Genomic DNA, 25,537 nt, shown 5'->3' with positions numbered 1-25,537 from the left:
AATTAGCAGGTAAGAACCAATTTTCCTTTCCCTGTTCATACCAGGATCAGTCCAGACTGCTAGGATGTACCCAAGCTGCCCTAAATGGGGTGGGACCTGGAGAGTCCCGCTCAAAGTATACTGCTGTCAAAAGAATCAACATCCGGAGCCCGGACGTCCAAATGGTAATGCTTAGCAAACGTGTGCAAAGATTTCCAAGTAGCTGCCCTGCAAATCTCTTGTAGTGAAACACATTGGCTCTCTGCCCAAGATGCCGCTTGAGATCTGATCGAATGAGCCTTAAGACAATCTGGCACTTGCCGCCCGTGACATATGTATGCCGAAGCAATAGCGTCCTTCAACCATCGGGCAATAGTAGTCTTTGAAGCCTTACACCCTTTCTTAGGACCGCTCCATAAGACAGAAAGATGATCTGACAATGCAAAAGCATTAGTCACTTCCAAGTACCGCAGAAGTATCCTGCAGACATCCAGTCTCCTCAAATCCTGAGCCTGAGGAGAATTCCTATCCAAATCTGGAAAAGCTGGTAACTCGATTGACTGATTTACGTGAAACGCCGATACAACCTTCGGCAGAAAAGAAGGCACGGTCCGAAGCGAAACCCCAGAGTCCGAGATTCGCAAGAATGGTTCTCTGCAGAACAACGCTTGAATCTCCAATTTTCATCTGGCCGAACAGTTAGTCACGAGGAACACGCCTTGAGTGTTAAATCTTTCAATGTAGCCCGCTTGATAGGCTGAAAGGGAGGACCGCAGAGCCCATGGAGAACCAAATTTAAATTCCACGAAGGTCACACTGCACGCACCGGTGGGTGTAAATGTTTGGCTCCCTTCAAAAAACGCGCCACATCCAGATGTCCTGCAATGGATGTACCATCAACCTTAAACAGCCTAATGCCGCTACCTGAACCCGGAGCGAGCTATACGCCAGTCCTTTCTTTAAGCCTTCCTGCGAGAATGTGCACATTAGTGGCCTGGCGCGGGGACACCTTCAACCCACTGCACCAGGAATCGAAAAACTTCCACACCCAAACGTAAGTGAGAGAAGTAGAGGTCTTTTGTGCGCGTATTAGAGTGGTAATCACAGTATCCGGATAGCCCTTCTTTCTTAACTGTCTCCTCTCATAAGCCAAGTCGCTAGACAAAAGCAAGCTGCCTGATCAAAAAATACTGGACCCTGTCGGAGTAAATTCGGTAGGTGACAGAGATGCAAGGGACCATATACCGCCAAGTTGATCAGGTCTGTGAACCACGGCCTCCACGGCCACTCTGTTCGCCTTAAGACCTTCCCCACCAGCGCCCAAGGAGGAAACACATAGAGGAGTGCGTCGTGAGGCTACGGAAGGACCAGGGCATCCACCCCTTCCGACCCGTACTCCCTTCTGTGACTGAAGAAACGAGCTGCTTTCACGTTCAGCTGAGTCGCCTTCACATGTAGTTGGGGTGCTCCCCACTGGCGAGTCAAGAGCCGCATCGCCTCCTCGGACAGTTCCCATTCGCCTGGATTTAGCCTTTGTTGACTGAGAAAATCTGCCTGGACATTGTCCACTCCAACTATGTGTGATGCCGCCAACCGGAGCAGATTGTGTTCCGCCCAGACCATCAACTTGTCCGCCTCTGCGGCCACCAGCCGACTCTTTGTTCCCCCTTGATGATTTATGTAAGCCATGGTTGTCGCATTGTCGGATAGGATCCTTACTGAACGATGCTGGATTAGCGGAAGAAAACGGCACTACGCTAGACGAACCGCCCTTGTCTCCAACTGATTTGTAGACCACTTGGACTCCTGCGCTGTCCATTGACCTTGTGCTGATCGGGACTGACAGACTGCCCCCCCCCCCCCAAACCGGAAAGGCTGGCATCCGTTATCATGATCATCCACTGTGGATTCTCTAGATCCATTCCCTGCTGTAAGTGATCGGGGATCAACCACCATTCTAGACTGGCCCTGGCTGGATCCAGAAGGGGCAAGGGCAAGTGGAACTCCTCGGACTTGGGGTCCCAACAGGAAAGCAACGCCCTCTACAAAGGCCTCATATGAGCAAACGCCCAGGGAACCAACTCCAGAGTAGATGCCAAAGAACCAAGAGCTTGCAAATAGTCCCATACCTTGGGCAACGGAAGGGCCAAAAGACGTCAAACCTGAGACATTAGTTTGCCCATCCTCTCCTGAGGCAGGAAAACCTTGCCCACAGACATATCGAACCGTGCTCCCAGAAATTCCAAGAGCCAATTGGGACAGTACCAATTGGCTCTTGGAGAAATTGACAACCCATTCGAGCGAATGGAGGCGATGCAAAACAGACTGCACCACCACCTTGCAGAGCTCTTCCGATTTCACCCAAATGAGCCAGTCGTCCAGATAGGGATGAGCTAAGATCCCCTCCCGCCGCAGACACACTGCCACTACCACCATCACCTTAGTGAAGACGCAGGGAGCCATCGCTAAACCGAACAGCAGCACACGAAACTGGTAATGCTCGTCCAAGACCATGAACCGCAGAAACCTTCGATGATGCTCTCAGATTCCTATGTGAAGGTAAGCCTCCGTCAGATCCAAAGAAGCCAAATATTTGCCTTTGTGGACGGCCGCAATGACTGACCTTTTTTTTAAGTCCAATATCGGCCGGAAGGAGCCCTCCTTCTTGGGGACTATGAAATAAATGGAGTACCTGCTGGTCCGACATTCGTTCGGTGGCACCGGGACAACCGCTCCCAGAGCCTTGAGCCAAGACAGGGTTTGGAATATGACCTGTTGCTTTGCCTGAGACCCGCAAGGAGACACCAGGAACCGATCCCAAAGTGGGCGAGCAAAATCCAAAGCATAACCGTGTTCTATATCATCTAGAACCCTCTGGTCCGACGTAATCGTGACCCATTCCTCGCGAAACAGGGAGAGACGACCCCCGAACTCGGGAACGGAGGAATGGGTCGGCGCATCTTCATTGGGAAGCCTTGTTGGAGGAAAATCTTGGGAGAATCCTTCGCGCTGAGACAGTCTACCACGAAAGGAATGAGCCCAAGCCTGAGTCCTTGGCGACGACTGCAGAGGGCAAAAGACGAGCCCCTACCTATACAAAAATGGCGCTGACCCCGCAAATGACCCCGGGTTGCACCAAAAGGACGAGACGGCCTGGGCTTGTCCTTTGGGAGCTTGTAAACCTTATTGGCCCCTAAGGACTTAACCAGTTGTTCCAGATCATCTCCAAATAGCTTTCCTCTAAATGGAAAGGCGCCCAGCTGAGACGTAGAAGAGATACCAACTGACCAATTGCGGAGCCAAAGAAGCCTCCTTGCCGAAACTGCTGAGGATATCGTGCGCACAGAAGTACGAAGAAGATCGTACAAAGCGTCCGCTGAATAAGCAACCGCCGCTTCCATGCGGTCGGCCTGTTCTGCCTCTACCGGAGGGAGCTCTTGAGTTGTGAGTAATTGCTGAACCCATCTAAGGGTAGCTCTGTCTGAGGGCCAATACTTCAAATATTCGCCTGAGTAGAACCTCCAGCTTTCTATCCTGGAGGTCTTTGAGAGCTGCTCCTCCCGTTACCGGAACCGGGTGCACTTGGCGATGGCCGACTCGGCCGCGTCCACCTTAGGGATCTTGAGAAGGTCCAAGAAGTCGTCCGGCAGTGGGTAAAGTTTTTCCATGGCCCTACTAACCCTTAGGGTGGCTTCAGGCACATCCCATTCCCAGGTCATAAGCTGTAAAAGCATCGGGTGGAAAGGAAAAGTTCTAGGAGGGGCCCTCAGGCCCGACAAAACAGGATCCCCTGAAGAAAGATCTGTCACCGGCTGCGGAGCCTGAATGTCTAGTTCCTGTAGCACATGAGGAATCAAAGGGTCTAGCACCTCCTTTTGAAATAACCGGAGCACCCGCGGATCATCCCCCTCCACCCGACAACATCATCGCTAGTATCCACCGGGGAGGGGTCCGGAAGCGTGGACCCCGGAGGAGTGGAAGACACCGGTAGCTCAGCATCAGGATGGGAAGGCTGGGTCCTAGGAGCCCCTTGATCCTCTGCAGGCCTGGGGATCTTAGCAGGAGGAGAATATTGCCCATCCAAGTCTGCCTCAGCCTCCATATAAGCTTTGTGAAGCAGTAAAATAAACTGAGAAGAAAATGGGTGCTGTCTCTTTAAGGGCCCCCCCCCCCCCCCTCCGGAGGTACAGCAGGAGGAGGAGAAGAATCATGTCCCAAATCGCGAGGCCTTTGGGGGCTTAACATAGGCGGAGAAATTGGAGGGAAATCCCCTCCTCTTGAGCCCTGTGCGTCTGAGCCCTGCACAGCATTGGGCCCTGAATCGGGCAAAATGGCCGCCGTTCCTGCGCTTGTCGGACGGGGCAGGCCTCTCCTTGTTGAACTGTCTGACTGGGCCTAAGCCGCACAATTGCAGCAACACTGATCTTTTCCCTGCAATCGGCAACTGCGAAGGCCCCTCGCCCCTGGGGATACAGCGGGAACAGAGGCCTTTGCGAAAGAGCCGTGCTGCCGGCTCTCCACACGCTGCACATCGCGATCCTCACGGCATAGCAATCTAAGCCATAAGTAGAAAATCAGCTGAGTGAAGCAATTCACCCCCTCCGGAGCCCCGGGAGATTTCAGCAGGCTCGCTCTGTTTAAAAGGCTTATTCTTTGTCTTTTATGTATTTATTTTTTCTTTTTCAGAGCTACTCAACCAGGGGAATGTACGTCCCTGGGCTTAATATACAATTTGTAGCACCCACCAGAGGAATTAAGACGTCTCTGGCACTGTATGGGGGGGAGGGACTGGCCCACCGGTAAATCCCCCCCCCAACTCACCGGGCTGTGTCAATATTCTCCAGGAGCCTAGCCTTGCCTGCTATTACAAAGTGATCTCAGTCTTCCTGGGTTTTTTTTTTTTGTTTGTTTTTTTTTACTACTTACTACAAAGTTGATCTAGTCAAAGGACTAAGGTTTGGATACTCCCTTCACTTATTAATCAATCAAATAAAGAATTTTGCAAAGGATCAGGACCGCAGGTTATGCCATCCTTCATCTGCTGGAGTCTGAGAAATACTGAAAGATCGCAGGTGGCACACCGGGTTATCTGGGGGTGCTTTTCAGCTTTTCTCTGACTCCATCTGCTGGAAGGGAGGCATAACCCAGCAGTCTGGACTGATCCTGGTACATACAGGGAACTGCTATTAATCAAGTTTATTTAGCTAATAGCCACTGCTATTAATTGCATCAGTAACACGGGATCTTCTTGGTGTTTGGGTAATTGCCAGGTTCTTGTGACCTGGTTTGGCCTCTGTTGGAAACAGGATGCTGGGCTTGATGGACCCTTGGTCTGACCCAGCATGGCAATTTCTTACGTTCTTATATTCTAATGTTCTAATGTATGTATTTTGATTGTATTTGTTTTTATTATACCCGGTATTTGTATTCTACTTGAATTTAATAATTTATTTTGTGCTGTTTGTAAACTGCATTGGGTATTGGTCCTTTTGGTAGATCAGAAACTGTTTGTTATATAAAAATGCAGATTAGATTACATTGATTTAAAGTTTCCATAGACTGTAATTTGCCCATCTCTGCTATAGAATTTAAAGTAGCTGTGTCTTTACCTGGCAGCAGATTTATACCTCTGGCTACACTTAGGCATGTGGACAACTGGCTGATTCCTGTTCACCTACAAGATGGCACGGCGCAGCTGAAAATGTAAAACAAGTGACTTTCACAGCAGCGAGACTGCTCATAGGCAGTTGCCTACTTTGCCTATCGATAAATCCAGTCCTTGTCTTTACCTGCTTCTGAAATTAATCTGTAGTGATCCAGGGGCATGAGGAGGGGAGAGGGCATGAAGACATTTCTCTAAAAAAAAAAAATAAAAATAAAATAAAATAATTCTGATATGTCTGCCAGTCTGTACTATATAGGGTTCAGAGCCACCTGCTGGCTTAGGAAAACACCTCCTATTCAGTGCAGGAAAGAGGAGGCAGCAGCTGAAAGGTCTGTTATTTGCAGGATCAAGAATAAGACTGTTAATCAGATGGATGGCATCAATCCTGATGTGAGAAGCATAGAAAGGCAGATCCCATTCTGGGGAGGTCTTTCAGATCCAAGATGTTTTCCTGTTTGCTTCATGGTAAGGAATAGCTTACGTGAACCACAAAGGAGCCATCCTGAGGTGTCTTTTTAAAGCTGATCGGGCTACTGAAAGAAGAGATGGACCAGTGGGGTCAGGCCCCTAATGTGGGTAGTGCTGTATCAGGCATATCAAAGTTCATGGCTGTTACAGTAGCAGGAGAAGCATCCCTGAAGGATAGCATAAACAATTTTATGGAAACAACTTTAAAAGTAATTTGTGAATTTGAGGCCATATTACAAGTTGCTATTTCCTTTCATGTACACATCTAGAACTATGATGAAATGGGCCTGATGGCAGGGAAAGACGAGTAGTGGTCATCAGGTAGTGCATCCTACGTAGTCCAGATTGGCAAGTAACAGAATTAGATAAGAGAAATTCCTCTATTAGTTATAGAAATAAGTGGTTTCTGAGAAAATGCTGGGTTGTCAACCATGACATGTGACGTTCTCCTCGGTGGCTGGTCTAAGAATGAACTTAACAGTATATTGTTGCTGTCAGACTGGTTCAGCCTTAGACTGCTCATTATGGAGGAGCCAAGGAGACCTGGAGGGTGATTGCTGTGACTGCTGCCTGGCATTTTTTCACAGCTCCACTAGTTCTGTAATTGGATCTTTACTTTTAGTTGTACAACAGAAACTAAAATACAAGGCAGGGAAATGCCATCATTCCTGTTCTTTCTACTCATCCTCATTCTTTAATATGACTAAAAACTTTAGATTTTGCAGGAATAGGAGATGCTTCTTTCAACTTTTCAAGGAAAAGAAACCTTAGGAATTCCTAAAATAGAGTAGCCTTTGAGCTGCAAATGACTCATGCACTGTACTAATAGAGGCTGTTACTAATTGAGCTGGAAGCCCAAAGGAGTGGTAGGAAGTTGCCAGGTCAAAAAATAGCCTTTTTGGCTTTTTTTCATTCATTGTTGTAGAATGGCCTTTTGAATATGGGGAAAGTAGCTCAACTACAGCTTTGCATGACTCCTTGCTTTAAAACTACTCATATTCAAAAACCCACATTCACAATTTTTCTTCTCTGGCTTTTCTTTTTTATATTTCCCTTACTTTTCCATTATAAATCTCAATATCCAAGTAAAAAAGTCACAAATTTTTCTTTAAGACAAAAATTCTTTTATACCAAAAAATTTATTAATTGTGATTGGGGGTTTTTGAAGGTGATTTTGGTGAATTTTACCTACATTGGTGGATCTTGGGGTTGGTGTGTTAAAACTACTCATAGCAGCATGTTTGGTCTTCAGAAGTTCTAAATTCCAGTTAACATTAGAATGTTTTCCCACACACCACAGATAAATACTAGGAGAAAAGAATTAAAATCAAAAGCAAAATGTACTGGAAACTGTTTGGTGATGGTTTCCTTGGTAATTTTGCTCTCAAGCAATTGTATTTATTCATTTCTGGTATGTTACTTCTTGTGAGTTGATATTAACACTTTTGTTTTTTGACCACAGGGACATAAAGCCTGATAATGTTCTTTTGGACATGAATGGTCACATACGTCTCGCAGACTTTGGATCATGTTTGAAAATGAACGATGATGGCGCTGTATGTATTTGTCATCTGTTACATGTTTGTTTTTGTGGGCAGAAAGGAGAGCTGAGGTCATATTTAAACATAGGTATCAATTATATAATCATTATTCAAGGTTAATTGGCATGTATGTGGGAAGTGGCAAGCAATCAATTTAGCTATAAATGCTTGTTTCTCGCTTTTTTTTTTTTTTTTTTTTTTTTTTTTAAATAGTCATCAAAAATCTTTGAAGTCAGTCCTTTGGGGGTTTTTTTTAAATTCTACCCAGTAGTATTCTGGGAGATATGATCCTGATTTCCCTATGAAGAAGCAGGACTTCAAAGTTGCTTCTTGCAAGTGTATCAAAAGCTGTTTTTTTTTTTAACATTTTATAAGCCCATAGAACTGGACCAAACATGCTATAGTGTCCCGCATATTGCATGAGCCAGTTCATTGTGATGCCTTTTGTGAAACTTTCCTGAACATGGCTGCTCTCCAGGATTTAAAACAGCTTCAACAATTGATTGATAAAGGATACATTTTAGTACTTGTTCATTTTGTCAAATTTTGCACTATACATAGAGGGTACAGTTTTCTTTCATATTTTAGCTCTTTTAAATCCTAGTTTTGGAGAAATACTTTTTTTCTGGTCTGTTTTCATAGAATTGTGCTTATTAAAATAGAATGAAAAGAACATGCAGCCTTGTCTATAATAGATTTGGTTATGTTTTTTCTTACTGTTGCTTAGGGTGATGAGTTTTAACTTCAGTAATATGAAACCTTTAAACTAATTTTGAGGTCTTGTTAAGTATCCAAATAATCCAGAATGTTAAAAATGTGCTTGTGTTGAACTTTATCTGGCTGTATCCCAGTCTTGCATGCTTTGAGTACTTTGTACAGAATTATTAGCTAATTTTAGAGCAAGATTTGTTTCTCTACCCCCATTAAGTAAATAAACATTTTCTACCATCCCTAGCCGAAAATAGTATGGTCACATTTGGAGCATAATGTTCAAAAGCTTCTTGAAATTTTCCAGCTTAATGTATATATATTGCTTTCAGGTACAGTCCTCTGTTGCAGTGGGTACACCTGATTACATCTCTCCAGAGATATTACAAGCTATGGAAGATGGAATGGGGAAATACGGTCCAGAATGTGACTGGTGGTCTCTTGGTGTCTGCATGTATGAAATGATGTATGGTGAAACGCCATTTTATGCTGAGTCATTAGTGGAAACGTATGGGAAAATCATGAATCATGAAGTAAGCACATTTCTTCCCTTTGTTTTTCTATCGTGTGCAACTCTGTTGCCAAGATTTTGTATATTGGGAGCAGGTATTAGATTTATTTTCCATTTCAAAAGAAGCATATGGAATACCATTTTTTTTTTATATATTACTTTTGTCTAAATTCTGTACAATACTTATGGATTCTACATATCTTTGTGTGCATATAAACATTTGTTTCCTCAATCACTGGGTCAAAGTGGCATCTGACTCCTAAATATAGATTAAAATAGATTTATGAAAAATAAAATTTAAAATTATGCACAATAGTCTGTTTATAGATCTGTTCTTTTAAAATTTTCTTCATATTTTTAGTTGAAACATTTCAATAAGCCTCTGCGGCAGTAGCCACAGAGGCATTCACGGAGCGGGATGCCAGTGGTTGTTCCACCTTCACGGAGCGGAAGGATGGAGGGCTGCCATCTCCAAAAAAAAACAAACAAACAAAAAAAACAGGGGTGGGTAAGAGTATGGGGCAGGGGTGTGGCCTGCTTGTTACAGCGGTTGCTACCCCTAATTGAGCTGGATGTTCACTTGGATGCAGATACGGAGCTGCTCTCTACATTGGTGGTGGGGTGGAGGAGAATTAAGGCTGGAGGGTACTGGAAGCCAATAGTAACAGGTGGGAGAGAGAAAAAGGGAAATAAAAAAATGGATAAAGTGCGTAGCTTGCTGGGCAGACTGGATGGGCCGTTTGGTCGTCTTCTGCTGTCATTTCTATGTTTCTATAAGCTGTCCCCCACTGCTGGCTTATGTTTATCCATACAATTTATTGAATGAGTATACAGTATATGCTGCTGTTTTTTGATTGGAAAATATTGGGATATGAAAGATGATTTACATATCATTAGCCATATTGTGATCTGTGCTTCATGTTTGATATTGTAATTACCCAGTCAGATCACTATCATAATAGTAATTTATGACCTGAAGGACTTCCCTTGCACCTGCACATGGTCATCTGCCCCTGAGAAATCCTTTGGTGTGTTCACAACCCTCAGAATAAATTGATATTCATTGGTGGTGGTAAGCCTGTCTCTAAAATTATAATAGTAGCTGTACTTCTCTTGTTTTGTATGCTGTGTCAGTGAGGAAATACATTTCTCACAGGATAAGCAGGATGGTTGTCCTCACAAATGGGTGACATCGAGGATGGAGCCCAACCACGGAAAACTTCTGTCAAAGTTTCTGGAACTTTGACTGGCCCCTACTGGGCATGCCCAGCACGGCACCAACCCTGCAGCCAGCAGGGGTCCCCCTTCAGTCTTCTTTTTTCCACGCAGCAGTTGCCACGCGGTTAAGGAGCTCTTCCACATTCCTGACAGGAATTTCTTTTCGAACTTCTTTGAAGTAAAATTCGCCCCACAGGGGTCCCCCCTCTATCTAAATTTAGCCTGCGGTATTTCGGTAAGTTTTTTTTTGCCGTTTTTTGCCGGTAACCGTCGAGTTCAGCCCTCGCGGCCTGTGGGCCGTTGACCGTCCCGCAGCTAAATTTTAGGTCAATGGCCATGGCGTCGGGGTTCCGTCGGTGCCCAGACTGTACGCGCACCATGTCTATCATAGACCCTCACAGAGTCTGTGTATTATGCTTAGGGAGTGAGCATGATGTCCTGACTTGCACCAAATGTGCTCTTATGACACCAAAAGGTCGCAAAGCCAGAATGGAGAAGATGGGACTCCTATTCCATGCTCACACTCCGCCGTCCATCGCATCGACGTCCTCGGAACCGGCACCGTCGAAGTCCTTCCATTGTTGGCAACCTCCCGGTGACCGTCTGCCATCGACATCTCCACGGCCATAGACTCCCGTCCCTTCCCCCGAGGATCGTGGGGATTGGAGGGAAAAGCATCGCCATCGACATCGCAAGTCTCGGACCGTCGAGGAATCGAAGTCATCGATCTCTGTACCGTCTGAGCCTCCACCGAAGAAGTCTCAATCGGAAGCGGCACCGTCCACTTCTGTTTCTGAGACATTGAGGCAACCCTCACCCCATCGGGGTTTGGGAGCCGCGATTCCACCGGTGACAGTGGTCCCTCCGGCTCAGCCTCAGCCTCCCTCTTCCGCGGAGCCGGGTATTGTTACCCCAGGTCTCCGGGAAGAACTGGACCGGTTGGTCCAGGAGGCCATCGACAAAGCAAAGCAACGGTTCCAGACTCCTTCGGCACCGACTCTGCCACTGAGAGTGGAACCAGTCATCGACCCGATTCCAGCAGCGCTGGCACCGCTGCTCGCCCGGATGGAAGCGCTCATGACCGCCCTTCCACCGGTGATACCCGGGTCACTGACAGTACCGGTGCGCTCCCCAATGCCAACTTCATCGGGTGCAGAAACACCGTATCGAATTCCTCCTTCGGGATTGGTTTCATCGATGCCGTGTCGTCCCTCGCCCACCAATACATTCCTCCGCAGCGATACGCACATCAGCTCCATCGATGCCTTCGATGCCGGCACCGATGCCTCCAAGGGTATTTTCGATGCCCCCGGTGATTCCTTCCGGTTTCTCGGAGTCTCAACCGGGACCTTCAGGTATCCAACCCCCTCGGGGTCCTACAGGTCAGCAACCTGATCCTTATGACACCTGGGGTGATGATACTTCCACAGATACTGATAATTTACCTTCACCACCCTCCCCTGCTGAAAGTAGAAAGCGTTCTCCTCCCGAGGACCTCTTTCACCAATTTTGTGAAGGAAATGTCGGACCTGGTCCCTTTTCAGCTTGTCAGAGCAAGATGACAGGCACCAAATGATGGAGTTACTCCAATTTCTAGATGCCCCAAAAGTCATCACTTCCATTCCAATTCATCAGGTTTTTCTGGATCTTCTAAAAAAGAATTGGGAAACTCCTGGATCTGTTGCTCCAGTAAACAAAAAAGCCGACTCTACTTACCTGGTACAGTCAGCACCTGGCTTTCAAAAACCTCAGCTAGACCACCACTCTGTTGTGGTAGAGTCAGCTCAAAAGAAAGCTAAAAGAATGAAGCCATACTCATCCATACCTCCTACTAAGGAGAACAAGTTCCTAGATAGTATAGGCAGAAAAGTTTACCAAGGGGCCATGCTCATTTCTAGAATAGCTTCTTATCAGCTGTATATGACCAATACAACAGGGTCATTTTTAAGCAGATACAAGAATTTTCAGATACCTTACCAGAACAATTCCAACAATACCTTCAAACCCTCGTGCTTAAAGGTTTTTGAAGCTGGAAGGCATGAGATAAGAACATCTTATGACATCTTCGATGCTTCCACTAGACTGTCTGCTACAGCCATCTCGGCAAGACGCTGGGCTTGGCTTAAGTCTTCTGACCTTCGCCCGGAGGTTCAGGACAGGCTCTCCGACCTGCCCTGTTTAGGGGATAATTTGTTTGGTGAGCAAATTCAACAAATAGTTGCTGAATTAAAGGATCATCATGAGACCCTTAAACAGCTCTCATCGATTCCTTCTGACTTCCCTTCTAAACAACCATTTAAGAAGGAACCTAAAAAGTCATTCTTCCGTCCACGGAAGTATTATCCCCCACACACCAAGTCCAGGTCAATGAGGCCGTATCAAAAGCCTCAGCCTCGCCAACCTCGAAAGCAAAAGCCCGCAACAGCTCCGCAACCAGGCCCTGCGTCGGGGTTTTGACTTTCACTTAGAGAGCAGATGCCTAATCCCTCTACCAAACATACCAGTAGGAGGTCGACTAAGCCACTTTACAGAAAAATGGCATTGCATCACCACAGATCAATGGGTGCTAGCGATAATTGCACAGGGTTACCATCTAAACTTCCTAACTCTTCCTTCGGACTCTCCACCTCTGCAAGCATGGAGACTTACCGACCACTCTGTTCTTCTAGAGCATGAAGTTTCTCTTCTTCTCCAGTCCAACGCTATAGAACCCATTCCTCTTTCACAACAGGGACTAGGGTTTTATTCCAGGTACTTTCTGATACCAAAAAAGTCAGGAGGACTTCGACCAATCCTGGACCTACGGGCCCTCAACAAGTACCTTCACAGAGAGAAGTTCAAGATGGTAACCCTGGGCTCGCTTCTCCCTCTGCTGCAAAGAGAGGACTGGCTCTGCTCTCTAGACCTAAAAGACGCTTATATCCACATTGCGATAACTCAGTCTCATCGCAAATACCTCCGATTTCTAGTAGGCCAAAACCACTATCAATACCGAGTGCTCCCATTTGGCCTAGTATCCGCACCACGAGTTTTCACCAAATGTCTCGTAGTGGTTGCAGCGTTCCTCAGGAAGGAAGGCGTCCATGTCTACCCCTACTTGGACGATTGGTTGATCAGGGCCACAACCCAGCAAATCGCTCTGTCTTCCCTGACCCTGACAATCCGAACTCTAATTTCTCTAGGATTTCTTGTCAACTACGAGAAATCCTACTTACTCCCATCTCAAACCTTATCCTTCATTGGAGCAGACTTGGACACTTTTATAGGCAAAAGCCTTCCTTCCTCATCAACGTGTTCAAACACTTGTGTCCCTAGCTTGCCAGTTGCAGTCTCAACCCACAGCAACAGCTCGCCAATTCTTATTCTGCTGGGACACATGACCTCCTCAGTTTATGTGACTCCAATGGCCCGTCTGGCCATGAGAGTCATGCAATGGACTCTGAAATCACAATGGATCCAAGCCACTCAGCCTCTGTCGACCATTGTTCGCATCACCGATGCACTCCGTCTGTCTCTTGCCTGGTGGAAAAATCAGTCCAACCTCCTACAGGGCTTGCCATTTCACCCACCAGATCCTCAAATAATTCTCACCACCGACGCTTCCAACGTCAGCTGGGGAGCCCATGTAAACGGTCTACAAACTCAAGGATTCTGGTCTCTAGAGGAAGCCAAGCACCAGATAAATTTCCTGGAGCGTCGAGCAATCCGATACACTCTCCAGGCTTTTCAAGATTGCCTATCAAATCACATAATCTTGATTCAGACAGACAACCAGGTGGCCATGTGGTACATCAACAAGCAGGGAGGCACAGGCTCCTTCCTTCTCTGTCAGGAAACTGCGCAGATTTGGGCAGAAGCCCTCTCCCGTTCCATGTACCTCAGGGCCACCTACTTGCCGGGAGTAGAAAATGTCTTGGCAGACTGGCTGAGCCGTGTCTTCCAACCACACGAGTGGTCACTCAATCCCTTGGTAGCGACCTCTCTTTTCCAGAAATGGGGTTATCCCCACATAGACCTCTTTGCGTCCCCTCATAACCACAAAGTGGCCAATTACTGCTCCCTCATTCGGACTCAGCACTCTCGACCCAGGGATGCATTCTCCCTCCCGTGGACAACCGGTCTGTTTTATGCATTCCCTCCACTTCCTCTTCTGTCGAAGACTCTTGTGAAGCTACCTCAGGACAAGGGAACCATGATCCTGATAGCACCGCACTGGCCACACCAAGTGTGGTTTCCCATACTCCAGGATCTCTCCATCCGCAGACACATTCCCCTGGGAAAGGACCCGCATCTGATCACTCAAAACGACGGATGCCTCCTCCATCCCAATCTCCAAGCCTTGTCTCTGACCGCATGGATGTTGAAAGGTTAGTCCTTCAACCACTTAACCTATCGGATTCAGTTTCTCGTGTCCTCATCGCTTCACGAAATCCTTCCACAAGAAAATCTTACTCCTACAAATGGAAAAGGTACACATCATGGTGCACTTCGCAGTCCCTTGATCCCCTTTCCTGTCCAATTCCTAAATTTTTGGACTATCTTTGGCATTTGTCAGAATCAGGTCTAAAGACCTCTTCCATTAGAATGCATGTCAGTGCGGTAGCCGCCTTCCATAAAGGTATCGGGGGTGTCCCTATTTCAGTACAACCCCTTGTAACACGCTTTCTTAAAGGCTTGCTCCATTTGAAGCCACCTTTACGTCCTCCGGCCCCATCTTGGGACCGTAATCTGGTTCTTGGTCGCCTTATGAAACCACCCTTCGAACCTCTTCACTCCTGTGACCTTAAATATCTCACATGGAAAGTGATATTTCTTTTGGCTATCACTTCAACTCGCAGGGTTAGTGAGTTACAGGCCCTAGTTACCTATCCGCCTTACACTAAACTCCTGCAGGACCGGGCAGTACTCCGCACTCACCCTAAATTCTTACCTAACGTAGTTTCAGAGTTTCATATTAATCAATCCATCATACTACCTATTTTCTTTCCCAGGCCCCACTCCAACTCCGGGGAACAGACTCTGCATACCCTCGACTGTAAACGTGCTCTAGCTTTCTATCTAGACCGTACAGTTGCCCACAGGAAGAGCACTCAATTATTCGTCTCTTTCCATCCTAACAAGTTAGGGCAACCTGTGGGTAAGCAGGCTGTTTCCTCCTGGTTGGCGGACTGCATCTCTTTCTGCTATCAGCAAGCTGGCATTCCCTTTCAAGACCGTGTTAAGGCACACCCTGTGAGGGCCATGGCAACTTCAGTAGCACACCTTCGATCGGTGCCGCTTCCTGACATCTGCAGGGCTGCTACCTGGAGTTCTCTCCATACATTTGCAGCCCACTACTGTTTGGACAAAGCTGGAAGACAGGATTCCATCTTCGGCCAATCTGTCTTGCGTAACCTTTTTCCAACATGACGTACCAACACCCTTCTGCCTACCCGGTGGGGTGCGGATGTCCTCTACCAAATTTCACCCCAGTTGTTGTGCCTGTTGCATGCCGTTGGGTACTTTTGGTGCACGTTCGGACATCCTCAGCTCGGTACTCACCCATTTGTGAGGACAACCATCCTGCTTGTCCTGTGAGAAAGCAAATGTTGCTTACCTGATGTAACAGGTGTTCTCACAGGACAGCAGGATGTTAGTCCTTACGAAATCCGCCCGCCGCCCCGCGGTGTTGGGTTCGTTTGTCTTATTTTATTTTTCGGCACTGCCTGTAGCTTTGAAACAAGACTGAAGGGGGACCCCTGCTGGCTGCAGGGTTGGTGCCATGCTGGGCATGCCCAGTAGGGGCCAGTCAAAGTTCCAGAAACTTTGACAGAAGTTTTCCGTGGTTGGGCTCCATCCTCGATGTCACCCATTTGTGAGGACTAACATCCTGCTGTCCTGTGAGAACACCTGTTACATCAGGTAAGCAACATTTCCTATCTACCCCACATGGCTCAAGGAGGAATTCACAGAAATAAATTAAATAAAAATATACAAGGTGATGGGAAGGAAGTAATTTCACCTTTCGGCATGGGAGCTTAAGTTGATCACTCTGACCAAATGTTCCTTATTTTATATATTTAAGCTAGACTCTGCAGCTTTTGCATAGTGCTTTCCGAATCTTAGTGCTTAAATTTCCCTGGTGCTAATGGGTACTCTTCGAAAGACTGCCAATTTGAAGCATTTCTTTGATGCTAGCAGCGCATTGTAAAAGAGCACGAGTAGGTCACAGGCCATGAGGAAGTAGGTCTCCTCCAAGTTTGATTCTGATAGTGTGACGGGGAGAAAGAAGGAATGGCGGATCAGGCACGCACCTGAGCTGAAACGAAAGGTTGATTCTGCGATCTTTGTCAGGATGTAATGTCCGTTAAGAAGGAAATTATGGATTTTATGACTGAGCTCCGAAGTGAAATGTCGAGTTGTGCGGCTGCGTGTAGGAAGTCAAGCAAAAACAGGAAGAGCATGAACTGTAAACAGAGGTTATGAGCTCTGCATCATCCTTGTTTGACAACCAAGCAGAGGTTTTAGGTAAGATTTAGGATCTGGAAAACAGATCACGGTGAAATAACATCCGCATCAGTGGCCTGCCTGAAGGAGCATAATATGAGGATGCAATATTTGTGACGCAGCATATCTGCTCCACTTTACTGCATGGCATTAGTGCAGATCTGAAGAATTTCCTGATGTTGAAGGGCACTAAGGCCACAAAAAGGAAGTCTCCCCTAGGACATTGTGGCTTGTCTGAAAGATTTTCCAGTTAAGGAGAAAATTATTGGTTTGGCCAGAGCCCAAGGAATTGTGATCTGGGAGGGTCACAAGTTATTTTTATACAATGATCTGGCTCCAGCCACGTTGCGCTGAAGAAAACTGAGAGATATCACTGGGAAACCAAGAATATATAAGATATTGCTGGACTTTTCCTTTGGCCTAATATTTACGGCACCAAGTCGAGAGAAGAGGTGCTGAAAGCATTTAATGTAGCGTCGCTGGACGTCACAGATCTTCAATCAGGAAAACTAAAGAAGAAGATAGGAGTATCAGTGGTGACCAGGCAAGCATTTTCTAAATGAAGAGTATCCCCTGGAAACAAATATTTAAGACCTGAGTGATGATCTTCAGTGTTGCTTATTAGCTTGAGCTCTTTCATGGATGACTCCTAATAGTGATACATACGCTAGATGAGTGATCTATAAGGGTAAAATAAGAGTATAATTTTATTCTGTTATTTCTAGTTGACTTGTTAAAGTTTTGTAATACTGATTATATGCATGAACCTGTTTTCATAATCTGTCTCTATCTGGATATGTGAAATATTGCTCTGCATCTGGGAGACGGTCATTTCTTCGTAAGGAGCTGTCACTCGACAGATATGGGATGGAAGTTTCTAGAGTTTAGATAGGGGGAGGGATGAGGATCTTTAGGTTCGGGCAGGGTAGGGATTCGGGAGGGATCACATTGAGGAAAATATTGCATTACAGTAAGAAGGAAAAGGAGGTTGAAATTTTTCACATGGGGTGGGTAACTTAATGCTACTCTATCACATCTAAAAAGAAAATTTCTATAAATGTCCATGGTTTAAATACACCTATTAAGAGACAACTGTTTAAAAATTAACTAGACAAAGGGCAGACATTGCCTTTATTCAGGAGTGACACTTTAGGAAAAAGATGAATTCTTATTGAAACAAGAATTACATGCAAATTTTCCTAGCATTTGCATATGATAAAAAGAATAGAGGATTGGGGATTCTTTTACATAAATCTCTGACCACTCATATCAAAGAGGTGCAGAGAGAGAAAGAAGGTCAATTTATATTCCTTTTTGAAAATATTGCATGTATGGTTATTATATTGGCAAATATACATGCCCCTAAACAGGATCAGGGCCATTTTTTTGAATCCCTGACAGAACAATTGTGGGGTTTGCAGATAGTCGCATGGTCTTGGGTGGTGACTTTAACTTGACTATTTGGCCCTCTATTGATAATTCCAAATTTTCTGGATCTTCCCAAAATAGTAGCGCATAGGAGAAATTACAGCACTTTCTCGAAACATTTGGGTTAATGGATAGTTAGAGATTGTTTCCCCACTACTAAAGATTATACTTTTTATTGTACACCAAATAATTCTTATTCTCATATCAATATGCTATTTTGCTCGGCAACATTGGTGGGAAAGCTTATCAGGGCGGGCATAGACTCATGAGTGTGGTCTGATCATGCACCTATTGGGGGCTGAAGTTTTGAGTTTTAGCCTGTTCCAACCAACAAAATCTTGATTAAATGACTCCTTATTAGGGGTTGAGACTTTCTGTCAAAAAATCTGAGATTCAAGACTATTATAATTTTAATGATAATGGGGAAGTCTCTTTGGGATGAGTTAAAATATGAGCTGTGGGGAAAGCTCATTATGTGGGTCTCTCAAGAAACAAAGAATAGAAGGCAACAGAATTGAAGGATTCTATCATTGTTCTTGATAAACAATATAAGGAAAAGGGCTCTTCAAAGATACTAACTAAACTGGAAAGTGCACAGGATCAACTGAAAACATATTTAATGCTTGATCAAATTAATTACCAACTCATGAGGGTTAAACAGAGTTGTTATGAGCAGGGAAATAAAGCCTCTAGATTGCTGGCACTCAAATTGAAAGAATGGATGGTACCATATCACATCTAAGGGATAAAAATTAAGGAGGGACATTTAGAGCAGGATCCCATTCAAATTATTCAAAGGTTTCAGGAATTTTATAAGGATTTATACCAAAAAGATGAGAAGATTGGTGAGTGTATTGTCACCTATTAATCGGAGCTACCAAACATATGGTTAGAACAGCAAGAAATGTTAGAGATCTCAGTGAATGAGGTTGTCTTAGCTTTTAAAGGTTTAAAATTAGATAAATCACTAGGTCTGGATGGCTATACAGTGTGCTTTTACAAGTGATTCTCCCATCTTCTGACAAATTCTCTTAGATTATATTACCATTTACTGATGGATGGCGAATTATCACCATCAATGAAGCTGGCAAGCATTAGTGTTATTCCGTAGCCAAGGAGAAATAATCCAATTTGTGGGTCAAATAGACCTATTTAATTACTTAACATTGATAAGATTCTAGCAAAAATATTATCTGACAGGTTAGCATAACCGATCCTGGGGTTAGTGCATGCCACCCAATCAGGATTTATAATGGGAAGGAATACATCAGTTAATATTTGGATATTAAATCTTATTTGGGCTACAAAAGATACCAACCAAGAGACTTTACTTCTATCAGTTGATGCCGAGAAGGCTTTTGATAGTCCATTGGCAATTTATGTACAAAATTATAGAAAAATATGAGTTGGAGTGCACAGTTTAATGCTTGGATATGGAAATTGTAAGCTACACCTCAGGCAGCTGTTAAAGTTAATGGAGAGTTTCGGAGCGATTCTCTTTGGAGAGGGGGATGAGGCAGGGGTACCCTCTCTCTCTACTTTTATTTGCATTTGATATGGAACAATTAGCAGAAAGGATTAGAAATAAATGTGAATATCAAAGGGATTACTATAGGAAATGTGGATTATAAGATCTTGCTGTTTGCGGATGATGTCGTCACCTTATCTAACCCTTTGATTTCCTTGCTAGTCTTGGTACAAGAGCTAATATTATACAGCAGAGTCTTGGGATTTAAGGTGAACATGTGTAAGTCAGAAATTCTTTATATTCCTCAAGAATTGGAGACCCATTTACATAAGAGATTTTCTTTCAAATGGGCACCTGAATATGTCAATTTAAGAGTGAAGATTGTGCAAGACCATTTTCCATTAGCCAATTTGGATTACTCTCATTTAATTAACAAACTAATGTAGGATTTGAATAAGCAGGGAAGGATAATATTTCCTAGCTAGAGAGAATAGCCATGTTAAAAATGAAGCCTGTGCTGAGGCTTTATCTCTCTTGGGTGTTCCCAGACCAATCCATCAAACCCAGCATCCTCTTTGTAACGGTGGCCAATCCAGATTACAATTACCTGGCAAGTACCCAGACATTAAGTAGATCCTATGCTACTAATGCCAGTAATAGCAGTGGTTAATTCCCCAAGTCAACTTGATTAATAGCAGTTAAAGGACTTCTCCTCCAAGAACTTACCCAGCCTTTTTTAAACCCAGCTACACTAACTGCCCTAATCACATCCTTTGGCAACAAATTCCAGAGCTTAATTGTATGTTGTGTGAAAAAGAATTTTCTCCGATTTAGGGTTTTTTTTCCCAAAATAATTTTTATTAACATTATCATTAAACACAGTGACAGAGAAGGAGATACAAAAACATAAACAGTTGGTCACAAATAGATCCAGAAAAGGAAATCAATGTCAAGTGCAAAAAGTTCAGCAGATTGTCAAAATACAAAGCGAAGATTATAAACGTCGTCATTGGATGATGGTGACAGTGCTCATAGGGCCTCTAAGACCAATAGACATAAACAAAAGCTGCAAAAAGTACTTCTCCTTCCCTCCACCCATCTATAGTCCTACCAAGTAGGACTGTAGACAGACCAACCCGTCTATAGTCTGTAGACAGACAGACTGTAGACAGACCCACCCATCTATAGTCCTACCAAGTAGGACTGTAGACAGACCAACCCATCAAGCACATTCACACCCGTATTTACCAGAATAAACAGATATGTATACCTATTTCACTCTCTCTAATCAAACCCCCTCTCCTAGTAATAAATAGGTTCACCAATCAGGGGAAAGTGCTGAAATACAGCTAAACTACCCATAACCACAAGCTGGACAGGAGAATCCAGAAACCCTTAAAACATTTGAAAACATATAAGCCACCCAATATCCAGCAGGGAACCTTCAATATCACCCTAGTCCCTTGATGTTTACTGGGTATGTTGGGGCCGCTGCACGGGTAGGACTATAGATGGGTGGAGGGAAGGAGAAATACTTATCTACTGGGAAAAGATCATAGAAGTCCCCCACAATGTACAATAACACTCATCAAACTTGTCTGCCCAGGTTAAAGTCTAGGGTAACAAAGTAGAATAGATGCCAGATGTCTGATTAGAATACTTTATTCAATGGAGACAAAGTACTATAAGCAAGCCCGACTCTGGCCAAGTTTCACCCCTTATATTTGGTGCTGCCCTAGGGGGCTACAATACATAAACATAATTGACAAAATTAAACCCAGAAATAATTAAAAACCATAAAGACATATGTGAGACAACATATAAAATGGCAACATATAAACTTGAATGTACATATATAATGTTCTTTTAACCGAAAATAGAATTCAGATTGATAATGTCCAAAAAGGTAACCTAGTCCATATGTCGTGTTAAAAAAACAATACAAATCACAAACATAGATATGTCACACAAAGAAGAAGACCTCGCCAAAATAAAGCAACTACTAACCAACAGACTTTACTGTATCGGCCCTTATGAAAGCAAAAAACAGGGTACTTCCCTTAGATGAATATTCGATGCTCAAGTCAAAACATTAGTTTATGAATCCAGAATTCGGTTCAATATGATCACGTTTCACATTCCGCTTCATCAGGAAACGTCTCTGGTATCAATTATTTTAGGGATTATTCTCCTTTACTCTCTCATGATTTTTTCTTCTGCGAGCGTTTGACTGTGCTCTCACGGCTCTGGAGGTTCTGGATTTGTCCGCAAAATATTATTCGAAAAGATACAAACGAAAAAACATATATAAAGGGTTGAGACTCTAGTAAAGAAAAGATTGGTTTAATTTTTGAAAATGTTAAGTGTTAACTTCTTGCTTATTGAAAACAGAGTGTATACCATGAAATAGGAATCAGATTAAAAAAAACTGTTTGGACCAATGATTAAAGATGATCTCATAATAAATTGTCAATTTCTGTTTTAATTTTAATAGTGGGGTTTTCTTTTAACTTCTTATAGAATGTACAATCCGAAAGTTGTCTGTCATTTTCATTGATGTATTTTTCTCTCTCCGTGATCACTGTAGAGCCACCCTTATCTGCTGCTTTAATGATGATTTCTGAATCATCCTTAGGGTCGTTAATGCAGTTTTTTCTAAGTAAGTCATATTGAAAAATCTTTTTTTCGAGGAGTTTTTCGAGGAGTTGCTATGTTCTGCCTCTTTCAAATCTTGTAGAATAAGATTTTCATAAGTTTGGATAACAGGATTGGTAGTGCAAGTGGACATATCTTGATATTTTACAATGGACATATCTTGATATTTTTGTCCTGTATCAGAAAATACATCTATTATTTTTAACTTCCTTGTAAATTTGAACAACTCTACTTGTGTTTTCAATGCATTATAAGATGGTGTTGGAACGAATGAAAGGCCCTTTTGGAGTGATTTAATTTCATGTGGAGTCAGAGTACGTGGTGAAATATTCACAATTTTATTGACTTGCTTATGACTTAATATCTCTGCTCTTGGTATGCTAGATATTGGTTGTAGTATTGATTGTAATGGTGGTTGTAAAAACTCCTCCCTCTTGCTCTCCCTTTCCAACCTCCTCTTCCTCTTAAAAAAGGACTATCCCATTTTTTATTGGTCGTATCTTCTTTAACTAAATCTTTCATAGTCTTTCCTCCAGAATTTTCCTAATTCATTGACCCTAGATACCATTTTGTTGTGTGAAACTTGTATATCATGATTCAGTATCTGTAATCAGGGGCACAGATGCATCTATTTCAATATCTGTATTACTGCGGATGTGTTTGGCATTCCTATCTAAGTTTGGGCTCCCATGACTTCTTTTGTCCTTTCTATCTTCATTAAAGACCTGATTAATTGGTATAGATTACAAATTAACATGTGCCAACATAGAATGGTAACATATTTTAATAATAGAGACTATGTGTTTAAATAAAGCTTATATGTCGGTTAGGAAACTGTAAAGCGGTTCAAATCTACGTTAATATGTATTTGGAAATATAAAAGAAAAAAACTGATTGCTTGGTGCTTCCTTATCTATCGACTGTTTTCCTCCTCCTCTTTGTCTTTCAAGAAAGCTTGTTTAAAAAGCCATGTTTTCAGATTCGATTTAAATAGTTTCAAATTTGTCTGTAGCTTGATTTCGAGTGGCATGGAGTTCCATAGAACAGGTCCAGCTAGTGATAGTGCTCTCTCCCTTACTTGAGTGAGGCGTGCTGATTTAACAGAAGGAACAGTTAGTAGAGCCTTATTAGCAGATTTCAGGTTTGTGTGGAACATGTACACGCAGTGCTGTTAAGCCAGTCGGCCTTTTCATCATGGATTAGTTTGTGAATTATACACAGTGCCTTGTATTGTATTCTTTGTTCGATTGGAAGCCAGTGTAGTTCAGCAAGTGTTCTTGTGATGTGGTGTCTTTTCTTTTTGCCTGTCAAAATTCTAGCAGCGGAATTTTGCAATATTTGGAGTGGTCTAATGGTAACTTGAGGTAGCCCTAATAGCAGAGAGTTACAGTAGTCTGTGCTCGTGAATATCATTGCCTGTAGCACTGTGCGAAAATTGTTCAACGTTAGCAGGGGTTTTAGTCTTCTAAGTGCCATTAGTTTGGCGTAACCTTCTTTTAATTTCTGTGAAATGTTGTTTCATGTTTAGCTCGGGGTCAATTATTACCCCTAGATTCCATACTTTTGTTGCTAACTCTATGGTTAGATTATTTTTTATTGCAATTGTAGGTTGTATAGGGTGTATATTTTTTCATTCTAGGTGTAAGAATTCAGTTTTGTCAATGTTTATTATGAGTTCCATTTGATTTAGGAGCTGTTTGATTATTTCAAGATACATATTGGCTAGTTTCATTGTTTCCTCAATATTGTTTACGATGGATAACAGTAGTTGTATGTCGTCTGCATATATGTAATGTATTATTTCAAGTCCTGCGAGTAGGTGACATACTGGGAGGAGGTAAATGTTGAAGAGTGCTGTGGACAGGCTGATCCCTGTGGGACTCCTGTTTGTAGTTTGATTTTGTCTGATAGTATGTTTTTGATTTGTACTTGGAAACATCTATTGCTTAAGTATGACTTGAACCAGTTTATTGTTTTGTTATTGAGTCCTATTTATTTTAGTCTATTGATTAGTATTTTGTGGTTTACAGTGTCAAAAGCTGCAGAGAGATCCAATAGAACCAGAATGTAATGTGTTCCTGTATCTAAGCCTCTTAAGATATTGTCTGATAGGGCTAGTAGTAGTGTCTCAGTACTGTAATGTTTGCGGGATATAATGTTGTTACTTTCTAAGTGGTTTGATTGTTTTTGGACTTTTTTTTTCAATTAGTGTGGTTATTAGGGGTAAGTTGGAAACTGGTCTATAGTTACTCAGATTTAGGGGGTCCAGGTTCTTTTTCTTAATGATTGGTTTGATTATGGCTTCTTTCAAGGTATCTGGCATTGATCCTTCATCTAGGGAAAGGTTGTTGATTTTAGTTAAAGTTGGAGCTACTATGTTGGCTAGTTTTTTTAATTCCATTATGGGTATGATGTCAATTGAGTGAGGAGCTGGGTTCAGGTTTTTTTTTATCATGTTCTCGACTTCGATGTGTGATATCTCTTCAAACTCTGACCATATGTTGACATCTCTTGTGGGCATTTTAATCTCGTTTGGTTGTGTTAGGGATTTTTGTTCTTAAGTTTTCAATTTTATCTTTAAAGAATTGAGCTACTTCATTGCATTGATTCTCTTGTAAGGTCTGTTGATTTTGTGTTGTCACTGGTGAGGTTTTTAACTATGTTAAATAGGGTTCTAGCATTTGCAAACTTTTCTACTTTTGAGCTGAAATATTTCTTTTTAGTTTCAAGAGTTACTTTTTTGTAGTAGGCTAGTTGTTTTCTGTATTTTGTTAAATTCTCAGTTTTGGTTTATTTCCATTCTTTTTCTTTCTTTCCAAGGATCCGTTTTACCATGGATTTTTCTGTTTTGGTTCTTTAATGTGGACCTTTTTTTGTGGGTTTATTTCATTTGCCAAAGTTGTGCTTCTGTTTATCCAGTCGGTTGTTGCGATGTGGCTATTTGTGAAGTTGATGTGTGTTAGTTCATCATGTAATTTGTCTTTTAGAGTGTCTGTGTTAAAGGGTGGGCAGTATATGAATTCAGCTGGTTTAATGCTTTGTTTCTTTGTTGGGCCTGTGTGTTTGATCTGAGAACTAATGAGGAAGTGGTCTGACCATGGGATTTGTGTGTATTCAGTTTTTGTTTTCTAGAAAATTACTGTTAATGAATGTTAGGTCTTATGAGAGGCCTGCTTTGTGAGTTGGTTTATCTGTCATAGGTTTGAAACCTAGTGCAGTCATTATGTCAATTAATGTTTGGCAGGTATTTGATAGGGAGTGAACGTCCATGTGAAGGTTAAAATGTGTCCTTTGGCATGCTACAAAGAGTCACTCCAAATTCCAAATGCCAAAACCTTCCAACATAAATCCTTGAGTCTCAGAGCCTTCTCTTCAGCAGGTCCATCTCTTTGGAACTCTATCCCACCGGA

General features: G+C 43.2%; 1 protein-coding gene across 1 annotated transcript in view; it reads left to right on the top strand.

Moving 5' to 3' along the window:
- CDC42BPB (CDC42 binding protein kinase beta) overlaps positions 1–25,537 on the top strand; it is a 412,316-nt gene that overhangs the window by 169,178 nt on the left and 217,601 nt on the right. Inside the window, exons 7-8 of the mRNA XM_029597996.1 lie at positions 7,575–7,668; positions 8,694–8,894. Of these exons, the coding sequence (XP_029453856.1) occupies positions 7,575–7,668; positions 8,694–8,894 (295 nt within the window). The remainder of the gene's footprint in view (positions 1–7,574; positions 7,669–8,693; positions 8,895–25,537) is intronic.

The sequence above is a fragment of the Rhinatrema bivittatum genome, chromosome 4, assembly GCF_901001135.1.
Source record: "Rhinatrema bivittatum chromosome 4, aRhiBiv1.1, whole genome shotgun sequence".
Taxonomy (NCBI): domain Eukaryota; kingdom Metazoa; phylum Chordata; class Amphibia; order Gymnophiona; family Rhinatrematidae; genus Rhinatrema; species Rhinatrema bivittatum.
This window is presented reverse-complemented; position numbering and strand designations above follow the sequence as displayed.